Source organism: Ceratotherium simum, chromosome 26 (genome assembly GCF_057802395.1).
Source record: "Ceratotherium simum simum isolate JZ-2026a chromosome 26, ASM5780239v1, whole genome shotgun sequence".
Lineage (NCBI taxonomy): Eukaryota > Metazoa > Chordata > Mammalia > Perissodactyla > Rhinocerotidae > Ceratotherium > Ceratotherium simum.
In genome coordinates, this window is record NC_141925.1 from 35,721,306 (window position 1) to 35,736,679 (window position 15,374).

Genomic DNA, 15,374 nt, shown 5'->3' on the forward strand with positions numbered 1-15,374 from the left:
CCAGGGGCCACAGCACTGTGTCCAGTGCAGGTGGCACGGGCGTCCACGCTGAGCCCCGTCCCAGTCCAGCCCCAGTGCTGTTTGCTCAGGGCCCGTCCCTGCAGCCTTCTGATTAAGGCAGAGCCTGGCCCCACCATCCGGGGATCGCCTTTCAGGCGGAGAGGGAGGCGCTGGGTCTGACCGGGCCACAAATTGTTCCAAGCAGTAAGCCGGGCCTCCCGGGAGCACAAGATCAGCCGCCCTGCTGCTGGGTGAACAGAAAGGAAACCGTGTGCGAGCCCATCAGAGCCCCGCCCTGCACACACCTGGACCTGCTGTTCACAGCACCTCTCCCTCAAGCGCAGGGGCTCTCCTGCCCCTCAGCCCGGAGAGCCCTCTCAGGGCTCACTCCCCAAGAACCACCTGCACCAGGCAGCCAGAGGCCGGCCCAACCTCCCGGGGTCCTCGCCAGAGCTGGGCCTGTGGGGTCTCGTTTGCGATGTGGGTGCTGGTCTCACTGGCGACCCTGGCAGGGTCTGGCTGCTCCCCGCAGCCTCACTGGGCCTCGGGGGAGAGGCAAATCAGGAGGCTTGAGGGGCCCCGGCTCTGGGGGAGTAAGAGGTTCTTAACAGGCTGCTGGCTGTGGGCTGGCTGTGCTCTTTCTTCCACAGGGCTCTAGGCCTACAGCAACACACAAGGCGGGCCCCACTGCTGAGCGGAACCTGCGTAGACCCAGCGTGTTCACAGCCAGCGGAAGGCAGTGGGAACACAGGCTGAGAACCCAGCCCCAGTCCTCTCACGGCAGCAGGGCCTGTGCATGGGGCAGGGGCACTGACCTGCAGCCCCCCATGCCGCCTGCCTGTCTGAGAAGGCAGACCCACGCCCCTCGTGTGGATGTACGGGGCTCTGCGGCAGGAGGGATGGCAGAAAGAGGCGGAGGCCAGGATTCCGCAGAGGACGGCCGAGGGGCAGGCTCCCAGCAGGGGCCACACGGATCCCTCGGATGTCATCTAAAAGCCACCTGATGGCTTCTCTCTGTGGGGTGGGCTTTCCCGGGGCTTCCCACTGAGCTGACACCCACATGGGCCTTTCAGAGGATCAGGGCCCGCAGCCTCCCTCCCTCCCCCCAACGCTGGCTCCTGACCCCCCAGGACGGAGGCTGCCCCTCTGGGCACCTGAGGAAACCCCCCCAAATCTACAGGCGCTAAGGCAGAGCCTCGAAGACTTATAGGGGAATTTTAAATGGATAAAATAAACATCTCCCCTCATATGGGCTAATCTCTCAACTGCCCCTGCGAATGAGGCCTCCTGGATAAGAGCTTCAGACAAACAAGACTGTTTGGGGAATGAAAAAGGATTTTTCCAGCTCTCAGGACGTGACATCTCTGTTTTTAGAATTCTTCCCACAGAGATTTCCTGCTGAGGGTCAGGAGGCTGAAACGCCGGCTCCAACCTTTCCTTCGCCCTCTGGCTGATGTTCTTTTTCCTCTGAGCTCTCCAGCACCTGCACCGCACGGGACATGGTCTCCGGGACGCTCAGATCCCGCATGGCTGCCTCGGCCGTGGGGTCCAGCGCGGGCAGAGGCGGGACCCGGGCGTCCGAGTGTTCACCCTCCCAGCATCAACTGGACTACACGACATCCAGGCCCCGCACCAAAAATAACTTCCTCCTCGGAGCAGAGGCAGCGGCTAAGGAAGCAGAGCCCCCACCGGCCCTCAGCAGCTTTTCCCATGAAAACCAGCCAGATGCAGGTCCCTGTGTAGAACACGTTAACCCAGCTGGGACGAGGCTGGCCCAGTGGGGCCTCAGGACCACAGCGTCTCCACACGGCCTCTGAGATAAGGCCAGACAAGGAGGGTCAGCAGGACTCACCCAAGAGTGGGGCGGGTCATGGGGGGCGTTGGTTCTCCCAGCTGACTCTTCCTGCTGGAACCAAAATAAACGGGCCTCCCTACCCACACCCCTGACCTCCTGACACCTCACACAGAAGGACAACATGCACTTGGAGACAAGCCAGAGGCCCAGGTGCTCGCTGGCCAACGCCAAGTCCAGAAAAGTCTCCTCCACTCAGCACCCACTGAGGTGCCTGCGATGCCGGTCCTGGGTGGCTGGGGCCTCCGAGGGGACAAGCGGGGTCTGGAGAGAGGTGATGAAGGCCCTGCAGGCCGGAGAGCACCAGGATGCTGGAGGGGGCCCTGGCTTCGGAGAGCATGCAGGTGCAGGCGTGTATGCCACCTTCAGGGGAAACAGCCAGATGACAGGTCTGCTTCAGATCCAGGCCTCATGGACAGAGAGCAGCTGCCCTGCCCCAGAAGGTCTCACTGGGCGCCTTTCACAATGTCCACCCCAGGGAACAAGGGGTGGAGACGACAGGCCAGCAGGCCTGGAATGCCCCCAGGGACACACAAGGATCCAGAGCTTCCCTCCACATACCCACAGGAGCCCAGATTCCGAGGCCCTGGGAGCCCAAGAAGGTTCCTGCTGTCCCCTGTACTGTGAGCTAGGGGGATAAGGGAACACTAAGAAGCCACGACTGACAAGAGGAAGACAGACAGACCCCGCTTGCTCCACTCTCTCACCCCCAAACCCCCAGGCCCTGCTCGGACCCCACAGGGCCCCGGCTTGGCCAGGCTTCCCGCCGAGACCCAGCCCAGCTCCCCGGGGACCAACGAGCACAGGCCTCCTGAAGTGCAGAGCAGGACGGTCTTCACCTTGCAGACGACCGCCCTCCCTGTCGGCCACCAAGAGCCCCTCCTCTCAGGAAATCTAGCCCGATGGCAGTGGGGACACAGCAGGTCCCAGCGTGGACCGGGGAAGGTCCAGGGCCTCGTGCTGACTTTGTTTTCTCGGGCTCTTTCACACAGAGCCCGCTGCCACCTCCTGGGGACATGGCTGAGCACACAGAGATACAGGGCAGCGTCTGCAGACAGAGCCCACGGGGGAGCCAGGGCCAGCTCCGCCCCGCCCACCTGGCTTCCCTCCCGGCTCCGAGGGCAGCCTCTGGCTGCAGCCAGGGCCTCGGAGCCGCCCGCCCAGCCCCGCTGCCCAGGATCCCTACAGCTCCTGGTGTGGCCGGGCCAGCCTGAGGCCCACAGACAGGAGGGAGGGAAGGGAATGGCTTTGTTTGAGCCACGGCAGAGCGAGGGTATGCTGGACAAAACCAAGCTCAGCCACGTGAGGCTGTGGCCCTAGCCCCTGGGCGCCCGGCTGTTACATCCCGTCCCACCGCAGGACGGTCCTGCTGCTCCTTCCTGGCTCTGTTCCAGGACCCACCACGCCTCTCCAGTCCCTGCACAGCCCTGCTCAGACACACACCAGCTGAAATCCCACCCAGGCCTCTGGGGCCGGCCAAATGCCCCCCTCTTCAGGAAGTCCTCCCAGACTGCCCCAGTCAGTCACTCTCTCAACTTAGTGTTTTCAGCATCTACACTGTATTTCATAAACTCTAAGATGTACATTTTCCCACATTTTAGTTTCTGAAGTCAAGATGCATCATACAGTTTTAGAGCTCTTACTGGCAACGTGCTTCCCTTCTGAAACTGCGTGCATCTTGTAAGGCATGGTGGCTGAGGGCCGATGTGCCGTGCTCTCTGCCAGTGTCCTGTGAGTGACCTGTGTCCCCCTGGCCTCCCTCAGGCACAACAGTGGGGCTGTGCTGAGTCCACGGAACGACAGGGACGGACAGTGCTGACGTGCCGTGGACAAGAGGGCCCAGACTAGCCCAACCATCGGCGTCACCTCCCTCTCAGAGGAAGCCCCCGACATGAATCCATCTCTGTTCTAGTGGCCAACTCGACCCGGGGACAGCAGGGTGACACCACTCCCACCCCACTCTCCCCACCTGGCAGCGCCAGCGCAGTGTGGAGGGAGCAACACAAGCCTCACCTGTGACGTCCAGCTCCTCCTCTAGGCTCTTCATGTAGAGCGGGCACTGCTGCTGGATGAAGTACAGAAGCTCCACGGAGTTGGACATCCAGAAGAGAATGTGCTGCAGGTCTGGAACCAGGCCCGCCATGGTAAAGCCGGCCAAGGAGAGGGGCTCCTGGCTGCCAAGAGGGAAAGGCTAAGAGTTAGGCCTGGAGGTGGCCCATCACCCAGGGGGGCTGAATTAGCTACTCTGCACACGAAGATGTTAGTTTCGATAACTAACAAAAACAACTACGATTCGTCACCCTGCCAACGTGAGGCTGGGAAATTGGACAGAGATACCTGCCCCCTTGGACACCTGGAGCCAGAGGCGCGTCCACAAACCCGAGCAGGAAGGGCCGCCAGGGGCCACAGCCATTGGCAAAAGACTCTGGTAAACAAACTGTTCATATCCTCTCTTTTGGAACTAGATAATGAAACAGCTGTGATGTTAAAGAGAGAGTGTGTGCAAATGTGTGTGTGTGCACGGCAGGGGGATACGGTACACGGCTGTTAGAACAGGAAACATGGGTTTAAGTGTGTTATGTAAGAACAAGAGGTATGAGTTTCAGTGTCTTATTTAAGTTAATGACGTAAGTAACAGAGGAGACAGTGACATAACTCCTCTGGCAGGTGCACAGGCAGGGTCGCTAAGTGCTCCCCATTACAGCGGGCAGCCAGAGGACAGCACCTAAAGTCATGACTCAAGAGGCAGCGATCAAAGCATGTTATTTGAAGATTTAGAGGCAATCATCAGGAAAACCAAAAATGGCCACAGTTAATGGAGGTTGCCCCTGAGACCTGCCTGGGGTTGGGGCTGGGGTTGGGGTTGGAGTGATGGGCAGGGTTTATGTCACAAACTCCTCGCACTGTGTGATTCTCTCACCGCAGAGGCACGCGTGTCACTCCGTTAGTTAAAACAGAGAGAGCTCCCACCTGCCAGGCACGGAGCTAGGCCCTGCCTGGCCCTCTAATCCTCATTACAACCCTGGGGGACAGCCAGCCTGGGGTGGAGGGGGCCCCGGTGGCACTCGTCCCATCTAGGCCGGCCACCTCCAGGCTCAGCACTCCCCTTCCAGGGGACAGTGGTAACATCAGGTAACTGGTAACTGCCTCCCTCGATGGCAGTCTCCACGGTCAGGCGGGTCTCTCATGCACCAGCCCCTAGGGCCCTGGACCTCGTGTCTGAGAGTCACCGGCTATGTGACAGGCAGCTTCCTGGTACTCTCCTACACCCGCCTCTTGAAAAGCCTGAGGGGTGAGCATGGTGAGGCTATGCTGAGCTCCCAGACAGTCCTCAATTTAAAATGCTGCCCCCATGTCTTTCTGGGCACAATTCCTCATCTCCTCAAGGCACCCAACTCAGCGGTGAGCGCTCAGCAGGCTGTGCTGTCTGATGGCCACAATAAGACTGTCCCGACCCCCTGGGTTCCAGCAGCCAGGATGGTGTATTCATCGCTGCCATGACCACACCTGGTGGACACTTCTGACAGGTGAGCAGAGATCCGTTTACAAGCAAATCAAACCACCCAGATGTGACTTGGTTTTGTCTGGGGGTGACGCGGGCTGTCCAGCGGTCCCAGGGACCCCTCACCAACGCAGTGTCTCTTACTGGTGGATTCTGAAGGGCGAGCCAGGTGGGTATAGGGTGTCGTGAAGGACAGTGCTGTCCCCCAGGCCGGGCAAGTGCGCAGGCTCTTGAATCCTGCCTGGCAGGCTCGCAACCTCGGAGCAGCTCAGGGACTCACGGGAGTCAGAGTGACCCTTGTGCCTGAGGGGTCCTGGGGAATCAAACCCATGAGAAAAGCCACTGGGGCCACACTGGTGGTGGGCTTTGTGAAGAAGTGTCCAGGGAGGGCTGGGGCCTCATCCCCCTCCGTGTCCATCCCCTGCTGAGGCCATGTCCCCTTCCATGTCCGTCCCCTGATGAGGTCTCATCCCCCTCTGTGCCCATCTCCTGCTGAGCAGCCCACGTGGGCCGAGGGGGACCTCAGGCTCTGGTTCCCACGTTCCTCTTGAGCCTACAGTGTGTTGTTCTCTCTGACGTAACTTCGCTTTTGTCCACAAACAATGTGCCCTCTCTCTCTGTCCTTCTCCCGGGGAGGGAAGGAACTGGCTTCAGACGGCGTCTCCTTGTTTCCGCTGCTAAGTAGGTCTGCCAGCCGCCGCAGCGCACCCGCCTACCTGGCAGGGCTTGAAGTCCTGTTCCCCTTCCCCATCTCCACACTGGTTTGAATTACACACATATATGCACACGGGCATAAAGAGTTTTAGGTCATTAAAGAGGATTAATCTGGCTCTTCAGAGCCTAAGTCCATTTTGTTTTCAACATTCATTGTCCTTCTCAGTTTCACCCAGGACTCAAAGGGACGATAGGCCGCTACTGGAAAATAAACCACCAGGCATTGCCAACTAGAGTTTCGGTGTCGAGTCCCAGTGAGGTTAGCATCAAGTGCGTGCCACCTGCCAGCCCCGGGCCACATGCTCTGGGACACAAACAAGGTGCAGCAGGGCCCGTCCCACCCCTTCAGGTGGACACCAAGTGGGGACAGTGATTTCATGGATATGACACCAAAGGCACAGGCAACAAAAGCAAAAATAAACAAGTGGGACTACATCAAACTAAGAAGCTTCTGCACAGCAAAGGAAACCATCAACAGAGTGAACAGCCAACCTACGGAATGGGAGAAAGTATTTGCAAACCACATATCAGATAAGGGGTTAATATCCAAAATATATAAGGAACTCTTACAACTTAAAAGCAAAAAAACTGATAACCCAATTAAAAAATAAGTTAAATACTTAAATAGACATTTCTCCAAAGAAGACACACAGATGGCCAACAGGTATATGAAAAGATGCTTAACATCACTCATCCTCAGGGAAATGCAAATCAAACCACAATGAGATATCACCTCACACCTGTTAGAATATCATCAAAAAGACAAGAGATAACAAGTGTCAGTGAGGATGTGGATAAAAGGGAACCCTGTGCCCTGTTGGTAGGAATGTAACTTGAGGCAGCCACTACAGAAAACAGTAAGGAAGTTCCTCAAAAAATTAAATATAGAACTACATTAATGATCCAGCAATTCCACTTCTGGGTATTTATCCAAAAGAATTGAAATCAGGATCTCCAAGAGAGATTAGCACCCAATGTTCATCCACCAACGATGTCCATTAACAAATGAATGGATAAAGAAAATCTGGTATATAATACAATGGAATATTATTCAGCCTTAAAAAAGAAGAAAATCCTGCAATATGCAACAACATGGATGAACCTTGAAGACATATGCTAAGCGAAATAAGCCAATCACAGAAGGACAAATATTGCATGATTCCACTTACAAGAGACGTCTAAAATAGTCAAACTCATGGAATCAGAGAGTAGAATGGTGGTTACCAGCGTGGAGGGGGAGGGAGAAATGGGAAATTGCTAATCAATGAGCATAAAGTTTCAATTATGCAAGATGAATAAGTTCTAGAGCTCTGCTATAAAACATTGTGCTTATAGTTATCAATATTGTATTGTACACTTGAAAATTTGTTGAGGGTAGTTCTCATGTGAGGTATTCTTACCACAATAAAATTAAAAAATAGATCAAATCAAATCAATGACGCTCTGATACAATTTTTTTTTTAAATCCATTTGGGAAGCACATAGAAATTATTACTGAAAACAAAATCAAATACATTTTTGCTAATAAAAATTAAAGGAAAATTCAAAAAACTTTCAGAACAATTCATGAATCAAAGAAGAATTAAAATAGAAATTATGAAAGAATAAGGAAATAATAAAGAGGTTAACGGAATAGAAATCAAAGAAAAAGTAAGCAGAAACAACAAAATCAGTTCTTTTAAACTGATAACAGACAAATGCCTGGGAAAATAAACCAAAGAAGCGGGAAAAGAGAAAAGATATAAATACAATAGGTTAAACAGGAGGATATTGTATGAAGAAGTCATAAGAGATTATGACGAACAGTTTTATTCTAATAACTTTGAAAACACGTGATAGATAATTTTCTAGGAAAGTAAAAATTACTAAATCAACTTAAGACAAAATTGAAAACTAAATAAACCAATAATCTGGGCCGGCCCCGTGGCTTGGTGGTTAAGTGTGCGTGCTCCACTGCTGGCGACCCGGGTTCGGATCCCGGGCTCGCACCGACGCGCTGCTTCTCCGGCCATGCTGAGGCCGCGTCCCACATACAGCAACTAGAAGGATGTGCAGCTGTGACACACAACTATCTACTGGGGCTTTGGGGGAAAAAAATAAATAAATAAAATCTTTAAAAAAAAAAAAAAAAAACCAATAATCTTTTTTTTTTTTTTGTGAGGAAGATCAGCCCTGAGCTAACATCCATGCTAATCCTCCTCTTTTTGCTGAGGAAGACCGGCTCTGAGCTAACATCTATTGCCAATCCTCCTCCTTTTTCTCCCCAAAGCCCCAGTAGATAGTTGTACGTCATAGTTGCACAACTTCTAGTTGCTGTACGTGGGACGCAGCCTCAGCATGGTTGGAGAAGTCGTGCATCGGTGCGCGCCCGGGATCCGAACCCAGGCTGCCAGTAGCAGAGCGCGTGCACTTAACCGATAAGCCACGGGGCCGGCCCTAAACCAATAATCTTTAAAGAAATGGAGCCAGCAGACAGATCTCGGTGCCCCAGAGGCCCAGCCCGGATGTCTCTACACGCTCCTCCCCGCTGAGCCCTGAGGCCCACCCACATCCTCAGGTCTAACTAAGCGGTCCCAGGAACTGAAAGCAGTGAAGCCCGCCCGACTCATTTTCTGTGCACCTTGTGATTAGAATCAGACGAGGACAACACAAAAAACATCAATTCACAGACCAATTTTACCTACGAATTCAGATGGGAAAATCTTAATTAAAATGCCGACAAACCGTATCTTGCCGTGCTAAAAAAATGGATGGTCATGAAGGGTTTACTCCCAGGAATTCAATCACGGCTCAGGAAACCTAATGTAGGACCTACATTCACAGATTCAAGGGAAAAATCGTGTGATGATCACAGACGCAGAAAAAGCATTTAGCAAAATCCAACAGTCACTTGAAATTTAAAGAGAAGCACATGACCCAAAGATCTGACGCAAATGGGGCAAAATGTTGATAACGTTAAATTCAGGCGTGGGTGCATGGGTAACTGATATATTCTATACTTTTCTGTATTGTGGAAGTGATTCATAATTTTAAAAAACGGGGAAAAAAAGAGCATTCACTGGAGATGGACACAGGGCTGTTTTTAGGCCTTAATGATACAAGTTCTGGAAAACACAGAATGAGCATGAGTTGCAGAAGGGAAGCCTTGGTTCCTCCTGTCAGCGGGAGCACAGTGCTAAAGGGCCCAGCAGCGCCCCCCACCCCCAGCAGACAGACACTGTGATGGGAGGATGAGGGCTGGGCACACCCCTAAAACCCCAGCTCCATCACCTCCACACTCTACCTCAACCTGGGACCCCAGCTGTCCTGGGGCCAAGCTGGGGCGGGGGTGGCCCCTCACCTATCACTCAGCCTCAAGGCCACTCCCCCATTAAACTCCCCCCCAAACAGAAAACCCAGACGGTGTAGGACTCCACCGAGTGCACTTATGCCTCTGCCATACTCTCCACACTGGCAAGCTGCTCATCATCCTCCGACGCAGTGTCCCCCAGTGGCCTCTACTGAGCCCCACGACTGTGGAGCTGGGCGGCAGAGCAACTCCAGCCTCAGAGCCCCGTCACCCATCAGCGCACAATTATTCAGATGTCGCTCCAGCGTCCTGATGTCAACAGGAGCCAGGGAGCGCACACTGGGAGTGACAGGAATTCTGGGCTAAACTTCCAGCCTGGGCAGGGCAGTGGGCAACTCCGAAGCTCTGCTGCTCCTTACGGAGGCTTCCATCTCTCTCTCGACACCTTTACTTCCTTTCTTTGAAAGCGGGAGGTGATGGTACCTCCTCCTGTCTCCCTCACAGGACCGCGGAGGGCATCTAAGCAAGCACACAGGGCAGCAACGTGCTTTATAAATGGCCTGGCTTTATACATGAGGATGAACAGGAATGAAGCAAACCTCTGAGCGCCGCGGTGGGACTCAAGGCCCCGCGTGTCCTTCCCCCACGATGGGCAGCGACCATCACCTTCCCCTCGGCTCGGCCTTGGGGTGTCACCACATACATGTGTTCTTACACGGGAGGGCTTAGCTGGACTTCACATGCGTGTCTATATGTATGTAAGGCTTTAGAGTCCACTGCACTGAGGGAGCACGTGGCAGCAGCTCCTTTGCTGTCACTGTTGCCCAGTGTCCCCTGCACCAGTACGCTGCCCTTCCCCTGCCACAGACACGTGGGTGCCCCTAGCTCTTGCGCTTACAGACAAGGCCTTGAGCACATGTGTCCTGCCCTCCGTGTGAAGGCGTTTCTCTGCACCGTCCACTCGAGAGTGGGACTGTTGGGTCCCGGGACGTGCACGTCCTTACTGTTAATGCCAAATAGTTTCCCCGAGTCTCCCCAGCGGTGTATAAGTCTAGAAATAGTGCTTTTATGAAAACAGACGTTGGAGAGTGGAGATGTGCTGCCCTCTCTCAACACAGGGAGTCGTGCCTTTCCCTGGAGAAGCAGGTAACGAGGGGAAGGGACGAGAAGAGTGGAGGAGGCCTCACAGAGGCTGGCCCATTCCACCTATGGACGCCCTGGAGAAACCCCCCAAACACGGAGCTTCCCAGGAGGTAACTAAAGCAGTGGAAACGCCACTCTGAGATGGAAAGACAGTTTGGCAGAAGCGCAGAGCTGACCCTGGAAGTATTTGGGGGACCCCCTTGGGTCTCAGCTCTATGGGGAAGTGCAGGCCCACTGGGAACCAGCTGCCTAAGGGGTGGGCGCGTACAGGGACCGGGCCGTACTTACAGGTGCGCCTGCTTCTCCGCCAGTTCTTTGGTTTTCTCCTACAATTATAAAGAAAAAAAAGCAAATATGAGAAAAACAGGATACCCCAGGTTATGTTCAAAGAGAACACCACCAAATACACATTACATTATCTACATAAAAATACGGCCCCGTGGCCAGACATCCTGTACCGTGCTGTTTACTCTAAGCCATGCTGGAAAGAGTGTTTTTCCATTTGGTTTGATATCTTCTCATTCCGTCACCGAATATGATCTACATATTTCCTACAATAGAAATATTTCACAACCACCTCGCTTACATAACCGGCCATTTAAGAAAGGGTAACGACAGGCCAAACACTTTATAGGCAGCAGAACTAAGATTCTACTGACACTCTGTTGTGAAGCTTAATGCATACACTTTTAAACATCAGCCACGGTGGTCACGAGCAGAGGAACAGGTGCTGGAGTATTTCCGGATATATTTAAACGTCCCAACAGGGACTCAGGGTCAGCTGACATTTTCTATCACTTTTAATCGAGACATTTCTCGATTCTTGCTTTCGTTGCAAGCTGCTATCTGGGAAGCAAGCCTCAGTGCTGACTCAGTTACTTGTTCTTCCAAGACGCGCACGTTTGCCTGTAGCTGACGAGAAACGTGAGGACAGAGGAATGGAGAGAGAGCTGCTGATGCCTGGGAAATGAAGGAACAAATGAAACTTCAGGGGCTCTGGACAGACGGGGTGGAGGTTTACCAACACCACGCTGGGGAGCACCGCAGGCACCTCCTGATTCAGACGCCTTTAAGACAAGCTCCGGACTCCGGGTGAGGGGGTTCGCCTCGGTGTCCACGCCTGCACCATGACGGCAGGGCTCACCCCAGGGGCTCAGGCCAGAACCCAGTTCACCACCCACCCCCATGATCCTTCAGGAGTCTCTTACACCCTCCTTGCCTCGGTGTCCTCAGCTGTGACATGAGACGTGGCACCCACGTCGTCAGGGTTGTGTGAGAATTAAATCAAACACTATCTGATTTACTAGGAAGCGTCTGGCCCAGAGCAGGCTCAGGGAAGGGCCGTGATTCATGGGGAAACTTACAACCTCTAGCGTCAGGCCCTCGGTCACTGCTGACCCTGCTGCGGGCAGGCTTCCGCATGTCAGGGACTTCACCTGGCCTGTGCACATGACTGCATGGAGGGGAAGTGACCACATCGTGGAGACACTAACATCAAATTCCATGCAGTACACTGGGAGACATGGCTCGGAAACCCACAATGCACACGAATCGCTTGTACAAACTTTTGGAGTGGCAGCCCATGTCAGCTTTTGCTTTTAAAAAGTTTCCAACATTTTCAATGTAGATTTTAATCTGAGGAATCTATCTGGTTTCTACACAGCCAAATGGTTTGCTTTTCCTAGGTCTGCCCCGGGGTAAGCAGGACCGAGATGAACAGGGGTCTCTGAAGGACTGTGTGTGACCACTAGCCATCCTTCAGGTCCCCAGGGAGTCCGGTCACTGGAGGGGCAGGAGAGGGACGGGGGCCGTGAGTGCTGGACCCAGGCAGCCTGCTGCAGCCCTCGCCCTCACTCCCACCCTCGCCCTATGGGACAGGCTGGCTGTGCGACGGCAGTGCTGCCCACCTGGGGCGCTCTGGCCCCCAGGGGACGTTTGGCAGTGCCTGGAGCCATTTCTGCGAGGGGAGGGGAGGAGTCCGACTGGCACGTCGTGGGTGGAGGCCAGGGGTGCTGCTCAACATCCTACAGTGCACAGGTGGGCACCACCACAAGGAATTCTGTCCAAAACATGCCTGGTGCCACAGTCTAGAGACCCTGTCCTGGAGGGAAGTGTTTCAGTGTACAGAAGCCGACCTGTTCTGTGCTCCCACCACCAAGCTGACGAGGGCTCTGCAGTGGGGTGATGGCAGCAGCTCAACCTGTTCTCAGCGGAAAGTATGGGGCACCAGGCTAGATGGGAGCTCAGCACTCCAGGGCACCTCGTGACTCGGCACATGGCGGGGCGGGGCTGGGCCACGGGGAGGGACACGGGACCAGAGCTCATGAGGCCACGGCTGACCCTGCAAGGTCGAAGTGCCGCAGCAGACACTCCAGGCTCCCTAGTGGTCCTGCTGCCGCTGCTTCCCCGATGGGCTGGGAGGTGTGGCCAGTTGGGCAAGCCAAGGTTGGCCTCCGATAGAAGAGGGACTCACAACCTCCACCCCAGCGGCCACAGCTGCCACCCAGCTCCTCCCACGGCCCATGGACGCTGGACAGTGGAACCGCCCACCCCTGCAACTGACCCAGACTGTCTCGCGGATCGCCTTGGCTATCTTGAGCAGGAGCTGCCCGAAGGAGCCTGGCTCGAGGCGGGTGGCCGAGTGCTGGATGCAGAGGCAGAGGAGGAAGGCGGGGGTCAGCTTGTGGTCATCGCCGCCCGGCTCGATCAGCGTCATGATCCGCTGCAGCAGCGTGTCCTCCACCTCGGGCTCGAACTCCAGATGCAGCTGCCGCGGCCGGGGGAGGGCGGCGCGCGAGGGGGCGGAGGTGCCCCGGGCCCGCAGCACAGCCCCGCACATCCTGCAGCTCTGCGGTACAGCCCGCAGGCGGGCCAGGGCCTGGGCGGGCAGGGGCTGGGCCTGCGTCGGGTCCTTGAACAGCAGCAGGTAGTAGAGGCCCAGGGAGAGCAGGTCCCCGTGGCGCAGCGCTACAGTCTGGCCCCCCACGTCCGAGAAGTTGACGGAGACGGGCGCCCCGGGGATGGGCTCCAGGACCAGCCGGCCCCCTGCCTGCTCTCGGCCTGAGGGCTGGCGCCTGCGGATGGTGCAGTGAAGGGGCAGGATGTCGGGGGCCGACAGGCTGATGCTGGGCTTGCTGGAGGGGGTCCTCTGGCCCACTGTGTGCCGCTCCCGGTTGAGCACGTACACCAGGCTGTCCTGAAACGCAAACACCAGACGTCAGGGGCAGGACGCCACCTCGGGCAATTCAGTCAGTGAGAGGAAGAAAAAAGGTGTCCCAGTCCTTGGTACCTAAACTGTGTGGCCGGGACTGCTGTTCCTGGCTCTCGGTGTCCCGGGCTGGGGACCCCCTTCCTAACCTGCTGCTCGTCCCCAGCACGCCCCACATTGGGTGCCCATCCTGTCCCAGGGGAGGAGGTTTCCCAGAGCAGCCTCGGCAGCACACCAGAGACCCAGAGGCGACTCCAGTGTTGAGACACGAGAGGCCAGACAAGGGCTGACCTGGAAACAGGCCCTGGTAGACAGATGCGGACCAAGCGCTGCCAACCTCCCCAGGTGATCCATGACCAGCTGTGTGGAAGCCCCTCCTCCGCTGCTCCAGCTGAGCCAGGAAAGGTGCCTTCTAAGACCTGAGCACCAGAAGCCCTAACGTCGCAAAGTGAGCACGGAGGGAGGAGCAGGCAGGGAGCTCTGAGAACAGGAGGAAGGAAGAGCAGACTTCTACGGGGCAGCGACACGGTGGGGCTGCTGAGGGCTAGACCCGTCCAGCCAACACGCTTCTGACGAAAGTGGTAAGAAACGCTGGCGGAGGCGGTGCGGGGAACAGGCGGCCTCTTTTCTGTGCCTCCTCAGGGAACGCTGTCCTGCACTACACTCGAGGCTGCGTGAGGCCCCCAGCCTGCGTGAGCCCTTCACCAGGCATCCGCCACCACCTGGAGGAGACTGCAGACCTGTGCCCTGGAACCTGCCCTGGTCACCCGCCCAGCCCCTTCCCTAAAGCCAGGGCAGGATGTGGCCTGAGGCACAGTCTGGAAGGTGGTAGACAACTCTCTGTGAGGGGGCCTGGTGACAGGTGAACACTGGGCCCATATGTCAGGAGCTGGGAGATCCTCCTCACAGTGCCCTGCTGCCTCCTCCTGAGGCCTGAACAAAGAATGCTCTGGAAGCAGAGGGTGGGGAAGCCCTCCCCCTCCTCCAGAGTCTAGGATGGGCCCGACGTGGTGGTCTCCACCCACTCCATTCCTACAGCCCCATCATCGCCAGAGCTACTGTGGCCACATGACTTCACAGCCCACTCAGCTCAGGGCCAGAGCGGCCTCCCACCCAGAGCCGCCCGCTGGCCGCCCGCTCGCCTCCCGGGGCAGCTGGGCTGGGGAGAGGCGGCTCACGTGCTGCTGGCTGTAGCCCTGCAGAAGGAGCAGGTGGGGCGACTCGTAGAGCGAGTAGCGCATGGCGTCCTGGCTGGGTTCCTCGGGGCCCCGGGTGGCATCAGGCAGGATGGCGGCCTGGCTCAGGCTGGTCTCGCTGACAGTGCGGCGCAGCCTGGGCGGAGGGGGGCTCCGGGCGCCCCCTGGGGCCAGGGCTGGGGTTCCCTTGGCGCGGCTCCGCTGCAGCCTCCGGGCCTGGGCGTTTATCCCTGAAACGGAAGCAACGCAGGTCAAGAATCAGAGCCCGGTAGAGGCCGACCTCCAGGCCCTCTGAGTTCAGATCTCAGGAGGCCACTTCTAACCCTGGTCACTGTTCTGTCTAGCAGGTCTGAAGGAGGCCACAGGACTCCGCCCACTGACCACATCCTCACAAGGCCGGGCCACCTCCGGGGCTCCCCCTGAAGAGCCAGAAAGCCCAGCTGTCCACGTCCCGAGGCCCCTACAGGAGC

The 15,374-nt window shown here is 56.2% G+C and overlaps 1 protein-coding gene across 1 annotated transcript in view; it reads right to left on the reverse strand.

Annotated features, from left to right (window-relative positions):
* Positions 1 to 15,374, reverse strand: part of RADIL (Rap associating with DIL domain) — a 73,372-nt gene that overhangs the window by 14,445 nt on the left and 43,553 nt on the right. Inside the window, exons 2-5 of the mRNA XM_014795651.2 lie at positions 14,887 to 15,134; positions 13,064 to 13,696; positions 10,789 to 10,826; positions 3,866 to 4,026 (exon numbers count right to left, since the gene is read on the reverse strand). Coding sequence (XP_014651137.1) covers positions 3,866 to 4,026; positions 10,789 to 10,826; positions 13,064 to 13,696; positions 14,887 to 15,134 — 1,080 coding nt within the window. The remainder of the gene's footprint in view (positions 1 to 3,865; positions 4,027 to 10,788; positions 10,827 to 13,063; positions 13,697 to 14,886; positions 15,135 to 15,374) is intronic.